Raw genomic sequence first — 15,040 nt, 5'->3', positions numbered from 1 at the left:
TTGAAAGGAAAGTAAAGTTAAAGTTAAGTGAAGGTTTTGGTCATAATTAAGTCTAAGATAAAGCTCAAAGTAATGCTTCCTTCAGATCAAACAGTCCATATTTGATTTTAGTCAGATATGTCTTCTTACCATGGCTATGAAAAACCCATGATATGATCATGCTTTTGCGTGGGCCTCTGTGGGGTGGGAAATGACTCTAATGAACCTATTAGTTCAAACCTTATTTTGAAGCACACTGCCATTGTAAGTGAACATTAACACGCGCCAGTGCACATGAATCACTGTAAATGTGCCTGTCTTAGCCAACTATTGTCCTTTGGCTGGATGTTAAATGACTATTAAATAACAAGTGGGCAGACAACATGTAAAATCATAACAGTGAGCGTTCAGTGACACCAATACTGTGTTCATAGTTTCACAGAAGCTCAGCTGAACTAAGTTTCGAGGAATTCTGCTTTGAGAACCCAACAGGACTGTATTAGTCTGTTTGGTGGGTGACTTGAATCTTACTAATGAATTTACTGAAGTGCCAGTAATGGTTTCATTATCCCTCCCTGTGACACAGGCCTGTTAAATCAACCTAGTTAGGTAAGTCCCACAGCATAACAACGAACCTACCAACACAGCAGTTATAAAATAGTCTACCCTTAATATTTGCTCAATGTCTTAAATGTGTGTGTGTGTGTGTGTGTGTGTGTGTGTGTGTGTGTGTGTGTGTTTACTGCCAAGTGTAGCGGCCGCAGTTGTCCGTTTTGCATCTCTCCACAGAAACACAAAACAGTCTTTTCATCTAGCAGAGTAGAAAACACACCATGACTGTGGCAGGAAAATCAGCTGATCTCACATTGTGAGAGCGTGTGTATGTGTTTGTGGATATGAAAAGCGATCTCCTATACAAACTCCCACACCATGATGTTATGCTAGTTATACGACGAAAGCAAACTGTGTGTGTGTGTGTTTGTGTGTATGACTAGAGAATAGCTATTGTTTCCACCTACAAGATAAACTCTAGATATGAAGAATATCTCTGTAACCTCATAAAGTGGCTGAGATGAAACCAGCTCATCCTTATGCATACCCGTGATGAGAAGCCATAGCCACCACCATCTAAGCCTGCCAGTTTCCCATCCACAGCCAACAGCTGCCCAACCTGCTGTGGATCAACACTTAGAACAGTCAGAGGTCAAACGTCACGAGGAGGGAAGCACAGCCGAGATGGCGTTTGAGCGTCTGCACATCGCCCTCTGTAGGATACAACAGGAACACTCCAATCGGTATGTGTGTGTATCCAGTGACAGTAACCACAGCTACCATCCCATGTCTGTCATGTTGTAGTTCTCTATGCAGTGATAGAAAACATGAAGAGTCAGACAGTATCTATGTTAACTGACCTGAGATGTTGTGGTTTAAATCCAAGTTAGACCAGTAGTCCACAAGGAAATGCTCTGAATCATACTGTACACAGGCTCACAGCAATAAAGCTGTAATCTCCATGTTGTTTCAATGTACGAGAAACAACAAATTCACAACATTCCATTTTTTAGTAATATTTACAAAACTTCTTCTCAGAGCCAAACCAGATATTTTCCAGAGGTGGCGTGGAGGAATATTCTCTCCATATGCTCAGACAGCTTCAGTTAAATCCATCTGTAAGATATGTTTAATGATTATCTTTGCATACCAAAGTGAGGATCATTTAACATTTATTTTTAAGAGCTATATACAGTTTGCCAAAGGGGGGACTGGAAGACACAGTAACACAGGTTTTATCTATATTGTAATAACCATATTTCACCAGCAGAGGGCAATACAGACCCAATTACTGAAAGTGACCTTACTGCAGGGAATCAATGTTCTCTGCATCTGTTTATTGAAGGTTGGTCCTCACAGGCTTCCCCAGCCACATAATGACTGAAATACCACCCAGTCAGAGCACTTTGTAGCACCTGAACTAGAGCACCTCCACACTTTGGAGTTAGAGCAGCTGTAATATGTCACTTTTGACTGACACACTGTGGTTTCACATGTATCAAGAAGGTCAACCAAGTCTCCAATTCGCGCAAACCTTGAGTTTCTTTTCATTCATACCTGTGCTTTTGTGTGTGAAACTTTTTGTGTGTTTATGTGAAGACTGTTTTTTTTTTTTTAAACATGTATGCCTCACATTCACAGCATCTCAGTCGCCAACAAGCATGATCGACCCACCTCTGTTGGAGAAGTGTTTGTCTTTTTTATGCAATTCTGCAGTGTTTTTCTCTGAACATGCCATTGCTCATTCCGGCCCCAAAATGTTTTATTTTAACTTCATTACCAGTCCACAGGTCTCCATTCCAAAATGCAACAGGCTTGAGCAGATGTTTTGGGGTGAGAAAGCAGGAAAGGTTTCCTTCTAGTGCGTCTTCTATGAAGGCCATATTGTGCAGCTGTTGGTACAACACTGCACCACTCCAGAGTTTTACCTGAACTTCTGTCCTGCTATACATTATGAAGCAAGAAAATGGCTACCTGCAAACACTTTGATATCTTTCCATAGCCTTCTCCTGCTTTATGGGCATCAGTTATTTGTAGTGGATAGCCCAAGCTTTGCAGAGTCATAGTAAACAAAGTATAAGTTTGCTTTGTCGTGAACACCTAGTGTGGACTTCAGGTTTGTTCTTCCTACCTTTCCCCGAGCCGAAGAAGCAGTCCATCTCCACACTGGAACGCGAGTGGGACACACAGAGTGTGGAGCTGGGAACCAGTCCCTCCTGTGGCGGGCTGCGGTCCGTGGTTCGGACCAGGCACCAACCAGGTCGCTCACTTGGACGCTCCAACAGCTCCACCGTCTGGCCTGAGAAGAGCAGACAGCGTTTTACAAGATAAATCCCAGGTAACAAAAAAAAAAGTCATATATTGTAATTTTAAAATTAGTCATTTCTCTTGAAAATTTAAAATGCACTCACTGCCTTTCGGTCCAACTTAACTAAAACACATACACCCAAACTAAACTGAATCCAAACTATGAATCAACAGTCAAGTGACTGAGACTAAAATATGTGAACAGGAAAGAAGGGTTTCTCTCACCGGTGCTGACGGACATCTCTGTGCTGCATCCTGCTGTGAAGTCCTGAAGGACGACGGTCAACTCACAACCACCAGAGAGCTACAAGACAAAGAGAGAGGACACATTTTATAAGTGTGGTTGATGGTAGAGGAAGAAAAACCTTCAGGCCTGTGGTAGGATTCAGTGTTTCCACAACAAACAGTGAATATTTCACACAGAAAAGGATTAAACGTGTAACTAAACTTGTACTTGATGTCCATGTACGTGTGATTTTCAAAATGAGTGCTGAACAGGCCTGCAAAGGGTAAAGCTGATAAAAGACACTCAGCTAACTGAGCTAACTAAGTTTATACTCTTTACTTTTTAGATTTCAAAATGAGAAACCGTAGCAGCTGCACTTTGGTGTTTGCAGATTTAAATTCTCCGCAGCCTGGGAGAACAGGACAAACCGGCAGCATGTGGACATGTTCTCCTGACTTCTCTTTGGTTTTACAACAAGCACTGAACATAGAATACACTTTATTGTACAAACATGTCCACCACGCCAGTTAAAATGTGTTTTTTGCTTGTTCTTACGATTGAGCTTCGCGGTATAAAATGATGTATGTACGAAGCCTGACCCTATAAGGCTGTTTGCACATTCATTGATGGAAGTGCTCATTAAAAAATATCATTTTTAAGGGAGCCGGCCTATCAGCACGATTTGTGACATTGCTAAGAGTTTGGAAACCAAACCTGGTCCAATATTCAACTTAAATTGATGAAGAAAAGAGCCTCCAGTGCACAGAGAATAGACTTGCATCCAGCAGCAAAGCTTCATGAAAATGAACAAAATTTCCATATTCAGGTACTGTACAATTTTTAATGAAGTAGAGTGTAGGTGCCGTTTTAAGGGGAGATCTTTAAAATATTCATGTACAAAAATCTGAGAAAAAAAAAAAATCCATCAACTGTGATCCGATTCTGATTCAGATGTTATTACTTGCTACATGCTCATTGGTGTTGGTTCTCCAACTAATCCCAGCCTACATCAAACAAGTGGCAAGAGCTTAGAGAGTTTACGGGGAAAAAAGTAAATATTCCATGTAGAACAGCCAAAACTGTTCAATCATTTTGGGAATTTTGGTTTTTGTGTTCACCCTAACTCGGAGGAAAATGTGATAAATAATAAAATACATTTTAAATGGCTTCAAAGTGTTGTGAAGGCCAGAGGTGAAGACAAACTGTTCAGCTAAGTAAAATCTAAAAATATACAGCATAACCTGCATTTGCCATTTAAGTTAAGAGTGAGTATGCTGGGATGTCAGAGAAATCAAGCAGCAGCAGCTCAAACAGCAGCTGTGAACATGATCAGAGTTGATGACTAACAGCAACTGATGAGGAAACGAGCAGAAGACGTAATCTGCAGTCATAAGGAGTTCACGGCGCCGGTTGTAGGCTTGACTGTCATTATGGTTCAATAAACCTGTTACATAATGTGCTAACTGAGATTCTCACACACATATTCCCCCCCAGCACACATACAGACACGCGATAGTGATGGCTGATAATACTGCGGAGGTGTGTCGACCTTTGTCATGTTGTAATTTTCATCTGTGTCAGTCCACACTCGTGTAATAGTGTACTGTATGTAGTGAAGACTGTGAAGGAATTTAATTCAATTCAATTTATTTATATAGCGCCAAATCAACAAAAGTTGTCTCATGACACTTTCAGATTAGAGCAATTCTAGACCAAATCGTTTAATAAAAAAAATATTCAGTGCATGTGTTGGAGAAATGGAAGTTATCGTTATACTGACACACATGATTCCAGTGAATAGTTTCCAATGGGAAACATGCTGTCTTCACTTAGAGACTGTTTTCACAGAGCAGTACAGAGGACTGACTGAGAGCTTCATCACATGCTGAAACAACAACCACCTCAAGCTCAGGATCATCCAAACCAATGAGTTTGTGGTGGACTACAAGGCTTCAGATATGGATGTTGCTGCAGAGAAGCTCCAGATTCTAAAAGGTGGAAGCTTCACACACATGTTCAAGCCAGCAGCACAGAAGATCTCTACAATCAGCACAGTTTCAAGGTGGACACCCAAGATTAGTGTCACCAATTCAGTATGTGACCAAATGTGAAATCTGGTCACAATGTGCCCTTCTGTTCCTGACTTATGGTGCTGAACAATGGATGGAAAACATTATGTCATAGTGAAGCTGATCTTTGACCTTTAATAAAATGTTGCTGTAATCATTTTATCCTGTTAAACATTGCCAAATTTGGAAAAAATCCTATAAGGCATATGCCAATCTGTATATATGAGGGGAAAAAAAGGAAAAAACAATGACTCCATGAGTCCATGACTGTTGCCACATGGAAACATAAAATAAAGAAAACAACAACCCTAAAACAAACAAGCTCAGTGATAACGCTTCCTGTACTGAACTGTCCTGGACTGCTCTGCGCTGTAGAAACACTCTGTCAGCTGATTACCGCAGGGCTGTGTGTGCTTACTGTGGAGTGTATCAACTGAACTGAAGTCAGACATCACCTGGATCTGTCCCATGTTGTTTTAGTTTTTGTATTTACTGCTGATACTGTCGAAACTTTCTGACCTCTCATTCATTTACAGGCAGCTGTCACAATGGTTGCATAGATTCAGCAAAAAAAACTATTAGCGAATGTAAATATAAACAAAATAGATGTTCTCATTGCTGTCAGGAATGGAATCGTATTACTCCACTTTTGAAAATTAAATTAAATCCTTAAATCAATGTATAATTGTACAAAAGTGGCTGTAAATTAAAATACTACCTTAACCAGCTTCCTTCTCTGTCTCTGTCTGCCTTGCCTGCACTATACTCACTGTCTTGGAAAATGTCAGGAAGTGCCTGTGTATGTATGTGAGTGCTCTTTGCAGGTTAAATATCTCCTAGCAACCTGACCTCAGTCTCTATAAAGATGCAGGTGAGTTTATACATGACAGATGGCCCCACACACACGCACACACACACACACACACACACACACACACACACCCAGCACAGGTGTTTTCATTTATTCTGGCTGATTAGACTTCTAAAGGGTGTACTGTGAAGCAAGCTGGACCGAGCCAGGCTTTCTCAGTAAGAGCTGACTGGACAAAATCTAGTCAGACGGACGTCGATGGTGGTTATCACCTTTCTTTGTTAACCCAGGTTTTCTGCTTCGGGCTCTTTGTGCATTCACATAATAGGAGGGGCGTCTGGGGTGTCATTTGACTCTTCCTCTACATGAAGAGGACAAATCACATGGGAATGGGCTAGCCATGATGAGCGATGGCAAATCTACAAAATCATCACAGAAAAAAGCTACAGTGTTGCTGAAAATAAAGCAAGTAAGGAATGCTGGCAGAAAATAGCTAATTGTGTAAAATTTTACAACTTAAGGCACTCTCAGTGACTCCTGCTAATTTCTATTACACACAAGAATTGCATTTAGGTTCGACACCGCCCACATACTGAAGGATGCTTGGAATTCAGTTTAGTTTTCACCAAAATTAATTTCCCTGATTTAATATTATTCATGATAATTACTATTTAACTTAGCCGATCTTTTAACTGCAATACCAGCAGTGTCTCTTGTTACTTTGTGGCACTGGGGGCAAAGGCCTCCCTGATTTCACACATGTGATATATACTTTGCACAAATAGTACCATTTTCCATTTCAGTGACTACAAATCATGTGAAATGTGTGAATATTAGTTTGTTTTCTTTACAAAAGCTGTTGTACGTGTGGTAATTGTTTACTTGCCACACAAGCTAGACTATCGGGTTACTATACTCCATTCATCTGAACTTCGCTGGTCCATTGGTGCAGCAAGACAACAGCTTTTCCTGCAAACGTTTTTAGCAAGGCACTGTGTTGGCCAATCAAATACACGGCATCAAAGCAGAATATTATACAAATGAAGTGCAAACTTTATCATTAGACAAACATGAAGAACATCCCAGAAGTCAGAAGCAGTCATGTGCTCAAAATGTCACGGATCAGTGAATAAAATGAGAGCTTTTAGCTGTGTTGATCTCTCCACCTCTTAATATCACCCCATCCCCATCATTAAAGCATGAGATCTGGGTATAACTGCGTTAAATAAGATGTGTTGCTGAGATGTGTTCGTATGGCATGCAGGGCTGTGTGTATGCAAGTGTCAGACAGACTTGGGAGCAAATGAAAAATCCCTATAAAAACACATTTCTAAACAGGAAAGCAGGCTTACAGACATGTCTTATAAGAGCAACACGTGTGTTTTAGTGCTTCAGTTTCTGTTGTAAGATGATATCAGTATACAAAAGCACAATGAAATGACTTTAACACTAATCACTTCAACACTGTCCCATACAGAGTAACGCACTCAGATATATTGTCATCTGTGTTTGCTGATCACAGATTAAATAAGCCTTATATAGTTATTTTCTTCACGTAATTTACATTATCCATAAAAGTATATGTAACAAATTACTAACACAGTCCAATGCGAACAGCTGGTGGGACTGTAAGAGTAGGACCTGACATGTCAACATACTGCTCAACAAGCTGCCAAACTGTTTAACATTTTACTGTTCCAAACATAATCTTATGCAGCAGATTAGATGTGAGAAATGAACCACCTTCTTAAGCCCGAAAACCCAGCATTAACCCTGAAGCTACACAAACGGCGCTTCGTTCTGCGGGCCTCAGGTTCACTGCGTGTCATCAACAACAACCAGTTTACGTTAAGATTTAAATCATTGTCTGATCTGCCAGTGGTAACAAAGTACAAAATCAATGGGAAACTAACAGTGATGTGATTCAAGTATAGCCAACTAAACTAGTCATCATCGTCAGTACCACTCTAAACTGGCAGTCTCATTTGTTTGTGTCTGTGTGTGTTTGAGGGTGTGTCTTGTGCAACTGCTATCTGTCATATGATCCATTTTTTGTGCACAGACACCACAGACACATACACGAAGCAGCTTGTGATGGTCATATGTTAGAGTACAAGAGGACAGCCTTGAGCAGAAAAAATATGCTTCATCTCCTTCAACAGAAGCACAAATGGAACCTGCTGAGAACAGGAAAGTATATGTTATTCAATAATGGATAATAAGGGAAGCCTTAAATGACATAAAAGCTTTTCTGCTTGACTGTACTCTGTGTGCATAGCAGCCTTCAATTACCAGTAGCGACATAAGTCAAACAGTAATAAGTTTATAAAGACGATATATATCGTCTTTATATAACTCATTACTGTTCGATTGATGACTGTTTGATTTTGTTTCGCTTGTTAAAGCTTGAAGTGGGCATAAACTGGCTTATCGCAGAAACTAATTTCACCTAAGATGAAAGACCACAGATCTGTTCCCTTTAGTAATAAAACATACCAAAACACTGCAGACATGCAGCACTCACTGAACACACTGCAGTCCACACTAGCATAACTCACCAGGCTCCCTATTCCCTCCTATACACATCCATAATACAGACGTAAAAGATACTGTAGGTGGATGGCTGGAATTATAAATGATAAACACACAAGGTGAATTACTGCTGTTTCCCAAATTGTACAGATTGGTAAGAACTGTGGAAAGTTTCTTACAATTTAATCAAAGAGTTTGGTCTAGACCTGCTTTAATTGGAAAGTGTCATGAGATAACTTTTGTTGTGAATTGGCGCTATATAAATAAACTGAATTGAACTGAAAGTTCTTAAGTACAATTACAATACTTACCTAGAGTATTTTCCTTTGATATGATGTTATACTTTAATATTTTGCTGTTTACTCCACTGCATTTATCTGACAATTTTTGTTGTTTTTGTTTTTACTTTTTTCAAGTTACAGCTATACACTGAAAACAGATACGCTCCTCATTGTCTTGGAAAAAAAAAAAAAAAAAAAAAAAAAAAAAAAAAGACTGTCATCTTTGAATTCTGCGTGGTAGGATCCCACCTTTGCCATTTGTCCATATGTGAAATTTCATCCCTGCTAGACACTCCACTGTCAAGTGTAAGTGGTATTGTTGGAAAGTGTTTGTGAACAGCAGCAACTCAGCCACAAAGCTGGAAGACCACATAAAGTCACAGAGCCGTTTCACAGAGCGCCTGAGGCACATGGTGAGTAAAAGTCACCAACACTGATTTCATAGCTGAAGAGTTCCAAACTTCCCCTGGCATTATTATCAATACAAAAACAGTGCGACAGGAGTTTCGTGGAATGGGTTTCCATGGCCGAGCGGCATGCAAGCCTCACATGGCCAAGTACGATGCCAAGTGTCGGATGGAGTGGTGTAAAGCACACCAGCCTGGAACAGTGGAAGTGTTTTCTGTGCAGTGACAAATCACACTTCTCTGTTTGGCAGTCTAATGGGCGGGTCTGCGTTTGGCGAATGCCAGGAGAACAGTACCTGCCTGATTTCACTGTGCCAACTGTAAAGTTTGATGGAGGAGGGATAATTGTATGGGGCTGTTTTTCAGGGGTTGGGCTGGGTCCCTAACTTCAAGTGAAAGGAAATCTTAATGCTTCAGCATATCCAGAGTTTTTGAACAATGCTACACTTCCTACTTTGTGGCAGCAGTTTCGGGAAGGCCCTTTTCTATTCCAGCAAGACTGTGCCCCAATGCACAAAGCAAAGTCCATAAAGACATGGCTGGATGAGTTTGGTGTGGAATAATCTGATATCAAACCCCACTTAACACCTTTGGGATGAACTGAAATGGAGACCCTAGGCCAGGCCTTTTCATCCAACATCAGTATCTGATGTCACTCTTGGTCTCCTGCATGAATGGGCAAAAACTCCTACAGACACACTCCAAAAACTAAACTAACTCCATATTGTTGTTTATGTATTTTTAATGCAATGTCATTAAAGTCTCTCTTGCTGTTACGGTCACGTGTTCCGATACTTTTGTCCATATAGCGTATTATGAAATTTAAACTGTTGGAGGTTCCACCCAAGGTAAATACAGCAGAAAACATTTTGCTGATAATGCTTTGGTAATTACTTTTTTCAATAATGCATTTTCAAATTGCTAGCTTTATTCAAGCAAGATTGATATCAATTAAAAATTGCAATACCTTGGAGGCCATTAATCAGGACAAAACACTGTGGGCTACATTCAACACCAAAGGTCTCAAAGATGGAATTATGACATGCTTCATGTGATTTCTTTTTTTAAGCAGTATGTTAAGGTCGAACAAAACAGAGTGAAGGGTGAATCTAAAAGTGTGAAAAAACAAAACACAACTATTAGCTATGGATGTTAAGCTTGATTTATGATTTGACAGGACTCAGTTGCACTCATCAGTGTGGCATGAGGTCACCACTGAAGATGTTCCAGTTTTCCAGGAACTTCTTTGCATTGGGTCTCTATGTTTAAAGGTTATGAAAACAGGGAATGTTTGCACTGCCTCTGAGCTGAACCTGATTTTATATACACATTCACATGACGTCTGTGTCTCTCTCACACAGTGTAATAGTGTGAATGCAATATTTTTTTGTCATTAGGGAGTGCCAACCCTGTCCTCAAGGAAATACTCTCATATGCAACTACTTTACAGCATCTACATTCACTGGCAACATTTAGGTCCAGTGCAAAAAGTTCCACGTTCTTATACAGCAGTGCCTGACTTCAACACTGGAAAACAGAGCTTCACATTCTGTTGCCTACTTTAAGTCACATTTTCAATATTCAACAAAGACTAAGATCTTTCTGTCATCCAAGTGTTTCAAGTTGCCCAAACCTAACCATAAAACATGGTAATCATGCTTTACTGACAGAAGTTTTGTCAGAGAGAAAACTAATGGAAAAACTTTGACAGTTAACATTTGGCAGATACAACAAAAATGAACGTTTTTGTGAAGATAATTAAGAAGCATAATTCAGGCAGCATCCCAGTTCTTGATAAGTGTATTCAGCAAGTGCAAGAAACATATCTCTTAAGACTGCAGTATGATATTTCGGTCATGTTTTTAACTAAAACAGTTATTATTTTCTCGTAAATACAGGTCGAGACATTCCAGACTCTGTCACAGCTAAAAATAGAAGAGCTAGCAGGCTTTATTGGCTGCTGAACAGTTATCATCATTTTCATGTTTATGATGTCTGCGACCTGTTTGTACGTCAAAGCCGAATCTACTGCTCATCCATCAGATGTGTAAAGAGTATCATGACAGCACGACTCGCTGGCTACACTTTTGTTTGGACACTGAACACTTCCCAATCAGGTCTACAGAGCAGTAAACTAACTATCTAATACAAGGGATATCTCTGCCACACATAAATGTGTTTTTGAGTGCATGTTACATAGTGGGCAGATGTATGAATTTCAGACAGTCAGATGGATCCTGGAATCCTGGAGTAAAATGCATGGAAAACTCCCTCATTTCCCAAGTCTGAATAGTGGGTAACTTAACTCCAAATACACCTGTATTTCAGGAAAACTCCTCCCTGTGCGTAGCTGTCCACAGTCTGTGAACCAACATGCACTTTTCCTGCAATACCTCCTCACAGCACATGGTGAATCTCCAAAATACAGCCATTGGAAAAAGCTATTTAGATGCCTTCCCACTTGTTAGAGTGGGGAACAGTCAGTGTATTATTGTAGAGCTGGAGCTCTATCAACAAACTACCAGCACCACACATCATGGAAATGCAAAACTGTCCAAGCAGAGGAGCCTTCCATACAGAGCCAAGGCAGTCGCATAGCGTGTACGTTCACAGCAATATAAGGCTCTGATGCTGCAGTGTAAGTTCTAATGAGTTTAACAGTAAGAACTATAAACAGGTGTTTGCTGTTTATTTCCACTGGAGCAGAACAGCAGCACAGAAACCAGTTAAACCAGTCCAGCATCATACTGGCTGACAAAACAGTAGAAGAAGTAAAAAAATAAAAAATAAAGACACCAGAGTAAAAAGTTCAGCTGATATACATTACATCTGAGCAGCCATGTCTGAGCCACAGTCAAACTGCATGGGGGACAAACCCTGCTCAGGAAACAACTGTACTGACTCAAACTGCACACATCTCAATCAGAGATATGCACTGCAGGCTTTAAAAACATATGTTGCACTGCTTTGCTATGACAAAGATTTGGTGTCCTCAGTTCCCAAAGGCATGGTGAGTGATCTTAAAAGCAAAGATGACACAGTGGTAAACATGCCCCTGAACATTTTTGGAACATGCTGCACACATGAAATTTAGAATGAGTGTATATTTACAAAACAAGATTAAAGTTATTTAGTTAGTTATGTAACTTGAACATGGCATACCTTCTCTTTGTACTGCAGAATTTGCATAAGGGATTATATGCACTTGTGGACTCACTGCACTCCACAGACAATGAGGAGAAACAATTATCAGAAGAGTTTAAACAAACTCTTTCAACACCTCCCACAGCATAACCTGATATATAAGTGATGATATGGAAAGATGAGATGACAGCTAAGTTGATTCCGGCATCTGATCAAGATGACTCTTGGGTGCTTTCCGTTATAGGCTCTTTGGGCACCTTCAACAGGTAGGAGAGACTGGGGTAGACCCCGAAAACACTTGAGGGATCATATATCTCATCTGGCTTGGGAACACCTTGGGATCCCCCAGGAGGAGTTGGAAAAGGTAGCTGTGGAGTGGGACATCTGGGCTAATTTGTTTAGCCTGCTGCCACTGTGACCAGATATGCAGCAGGAAGGGATGTATTGATCATTGATTATTTTGGCTAGATTAATGATTAAAACATCCCTCAACTCTCCTTAGGAATCTTCAAAATGTTGGACAATTTCCTTTTTTTTTAATGCAGGTGGAAATTCTATACTCTAAATCAAACTCCTCACAATTAACCTGCCAATACATGACTGGATTTTTTGAGATTCCAAATCCAGGACAAAATGCAGTGGCAATCTGAGTGAAGCCATTAAAATCACCGTGTCTTTCCTTTTAGAACTGCACTGCACTCATGCAGCCAAAAAGTTAAAAACCACAGTGAGTCCACAAGTGTGTTTACACTGTTTATCCCATGTGTCTGCTCTGTAATTTGAAATAAACTGACTGCGATTCAGCTGTCTGGACACACATTTCATTTATGTTGTCTCCCTGAGGCAGCTAATAGCCTGCTTCCTGTCTGTCTGTCTGCCTGCCTGGCACATACACACCCCGTTTAACCATTAACCTCTTCCATTACACACACGCATACACACACTCCCTCCTGCAGCCAAGCTTTCTAACACGCTAAGTGAAAGTCAACAGTACATATGATCTGGATTAACATCTGAATCAGTAACCAATCTAAACAGTAACCAACAATCAAACCTCAGAACACTCAGATTTCAGGCTCAAATGAAGAAGCATATCAACCATTGGAGCTGCACAAGAAGGACTGCACACAGATCTTTTAACAAACCTGACTGAAGAAGGATTATCTTCACATAAAGGCTCAATTTCACAATCTAAAGAGCTGAGCTTCCTCTTGGCAGGTCCACTCATACAGCAAATACAGTCAAAACAGATGAGTGTGCACAGTGAGTTAAAAATAGAGTTTGGAAGGAGTGATGTATATCCACATGTGCTCATTGTATTTAAAGATGTAGTACAACAGGGTTAGTTCTTATAATAACATACAAATGAGTACTATAGCGTCCGTCTGCCTGTTGTAGTAAAGAAAGGTATGAGTGGTTCTAAGTAACTTGTTTAACTGTAACCAAGTAGCGAAAGCAGCTCCATTCATGGCAGATGTAATGTTTGTGGGGAGGACACAAGATCCCAGCTGGATTTGTCCAAAGAAGAAGAATAAAATAAAACAAAACATTAACTATGGCTTAGTATATAAACACAATTTGGTGTCTTCCTTTTGATTTAACCATATTCTTGTTGCAGTAGTTTAACTTGTTGCAGCAATTTTACTCTAACAAAATTAGATAATTGAGATAAACACAACGGTGCTGCTAATGCCAGACACACAGTCTTAAAGTAAAGCTACACACTTGTCAGCACAAAACAGCAGTGAATGAAAACTGTGTTTAATGGGAAGTACTAACTGGTGTAATTTTAGCAGTCAGTTGAGCCGATAAACACTGTGTAATCCAGCAGTTTGTACTTACTCTGCTGCTCTCTTTGAACAGTTTAAAGCTCATCCACTTTGGCATGTCGAACTCTCTTCTACTGTCTCCCTCTCTGTGTCGCCCTCTCTGTCTTTGACAACTCCCTCGTTTGTGTCTTCGCCTCACACACAAACACGCCTTCTCTCTCTCTCTCTCTCTCTCTCTCTCTCTCTGAACAAACAGCCATTTGATGAGAACAGCACTCTGCTTAGTGTGTGTGTATGTGTGCGAGTGTGTTGATTTCTCCCATTCAGTGGAAGTTACTGCGGCACTAAAACTGCCAGGACTGTGTGTGTGTGTGCGCACATTTGAATGTGTAACACAAAAGTCATATGACCAGCAGAAGGCTACTGTATGGTTTCAGACTGAACACATAATATTAGTTACTCATCAGAAGGTGCTAAATATTGCTCCCAAAGTAGTAACATTAATAGATCTTTTTTATTATTATTATGTTACATTCTAACAGTCACACAAAGTAAGAAGAAAACATTACAGCCACATGCAGTGAATACATACTGAGACAAAACCAGTGAGGGTTTCCAACCTTAACCAAAGATATTGGTCAGAGAGACTCCCTGTTAATGTGGCCTGTATTCATATGCAGAAATACTTTTAGAGCAACACAGAATATGCCACATTTATAGCTTAATGGAAATAAAGTTCTCCTAGACACACACAAAGTGATACTAAAAACTTGTGAATTTTAAGAGCAGAAGAATATGATTTAGGTTATAATTCAGGGTAGTTTGGCGATTGGTAATTGTTTTAAAGTGTCAATATGCGCAATGCACAGTTGCTTTTTGCCATGCAGACAGTTTTGTTTAATTAACAGAGGTTTGCAGTAGCCATCTCTTATATTCGTTCAATTCACTAAAATGGAGAAGAAT

At 40.0% G+C, this 15,040-nt stretch overlaps 1 protein-coding gene across 3 annotated transcripts in view; it reads right to left on the bottom strand.

Moving 5' to 3' along the window:
* The window catches only part of kalrna (kalirin RhoGEF kinase a), a 128,861-nt gene that overhangs the window by 33,724 nt on the left and 80,097 nt on the right, over positions 1–15,040 (bottom strand). For all 3 annotated transcript variants that reach the window (XM_046403172.1, XM_046403171.1, XM_046403173.1), the window contains exons 39-40: positions 3,064–3,142; positions 2,663–2,830 (exon numbers count right to left, since the gene is read on the bottom strand). In XM_046403172.1, the coding sequence (XP_046259128.1) occupies positions 2,663–2,830; positions 3,064–3,142 (247 nt within the window). The remainder of the gene's footprint in view (positions 1–2,662; positions 2,831–3,063; positions 3,143–15,040) is intronic.

Source organism: Scatophagus argus, chromosome 11 (genome assembly GCF_020382885.2).
Source record: "Scatophagus argus isolate fScaArg1 chromosome 11, fScaArg1.pri, whole genome shotgun sequence".
In the NCBI taxonomy this organism is placed as follows: Eukaryota; Metazoa; Chordata; class Actinopteri; family Scatophagidae; genus Scatophagus; species Scatophagus argus.
The sequence above is the reverse complement of the archived record's forward strand: the minus strand, read 5'-3'. Positions and strand labels throughout refer to the sequence as shown.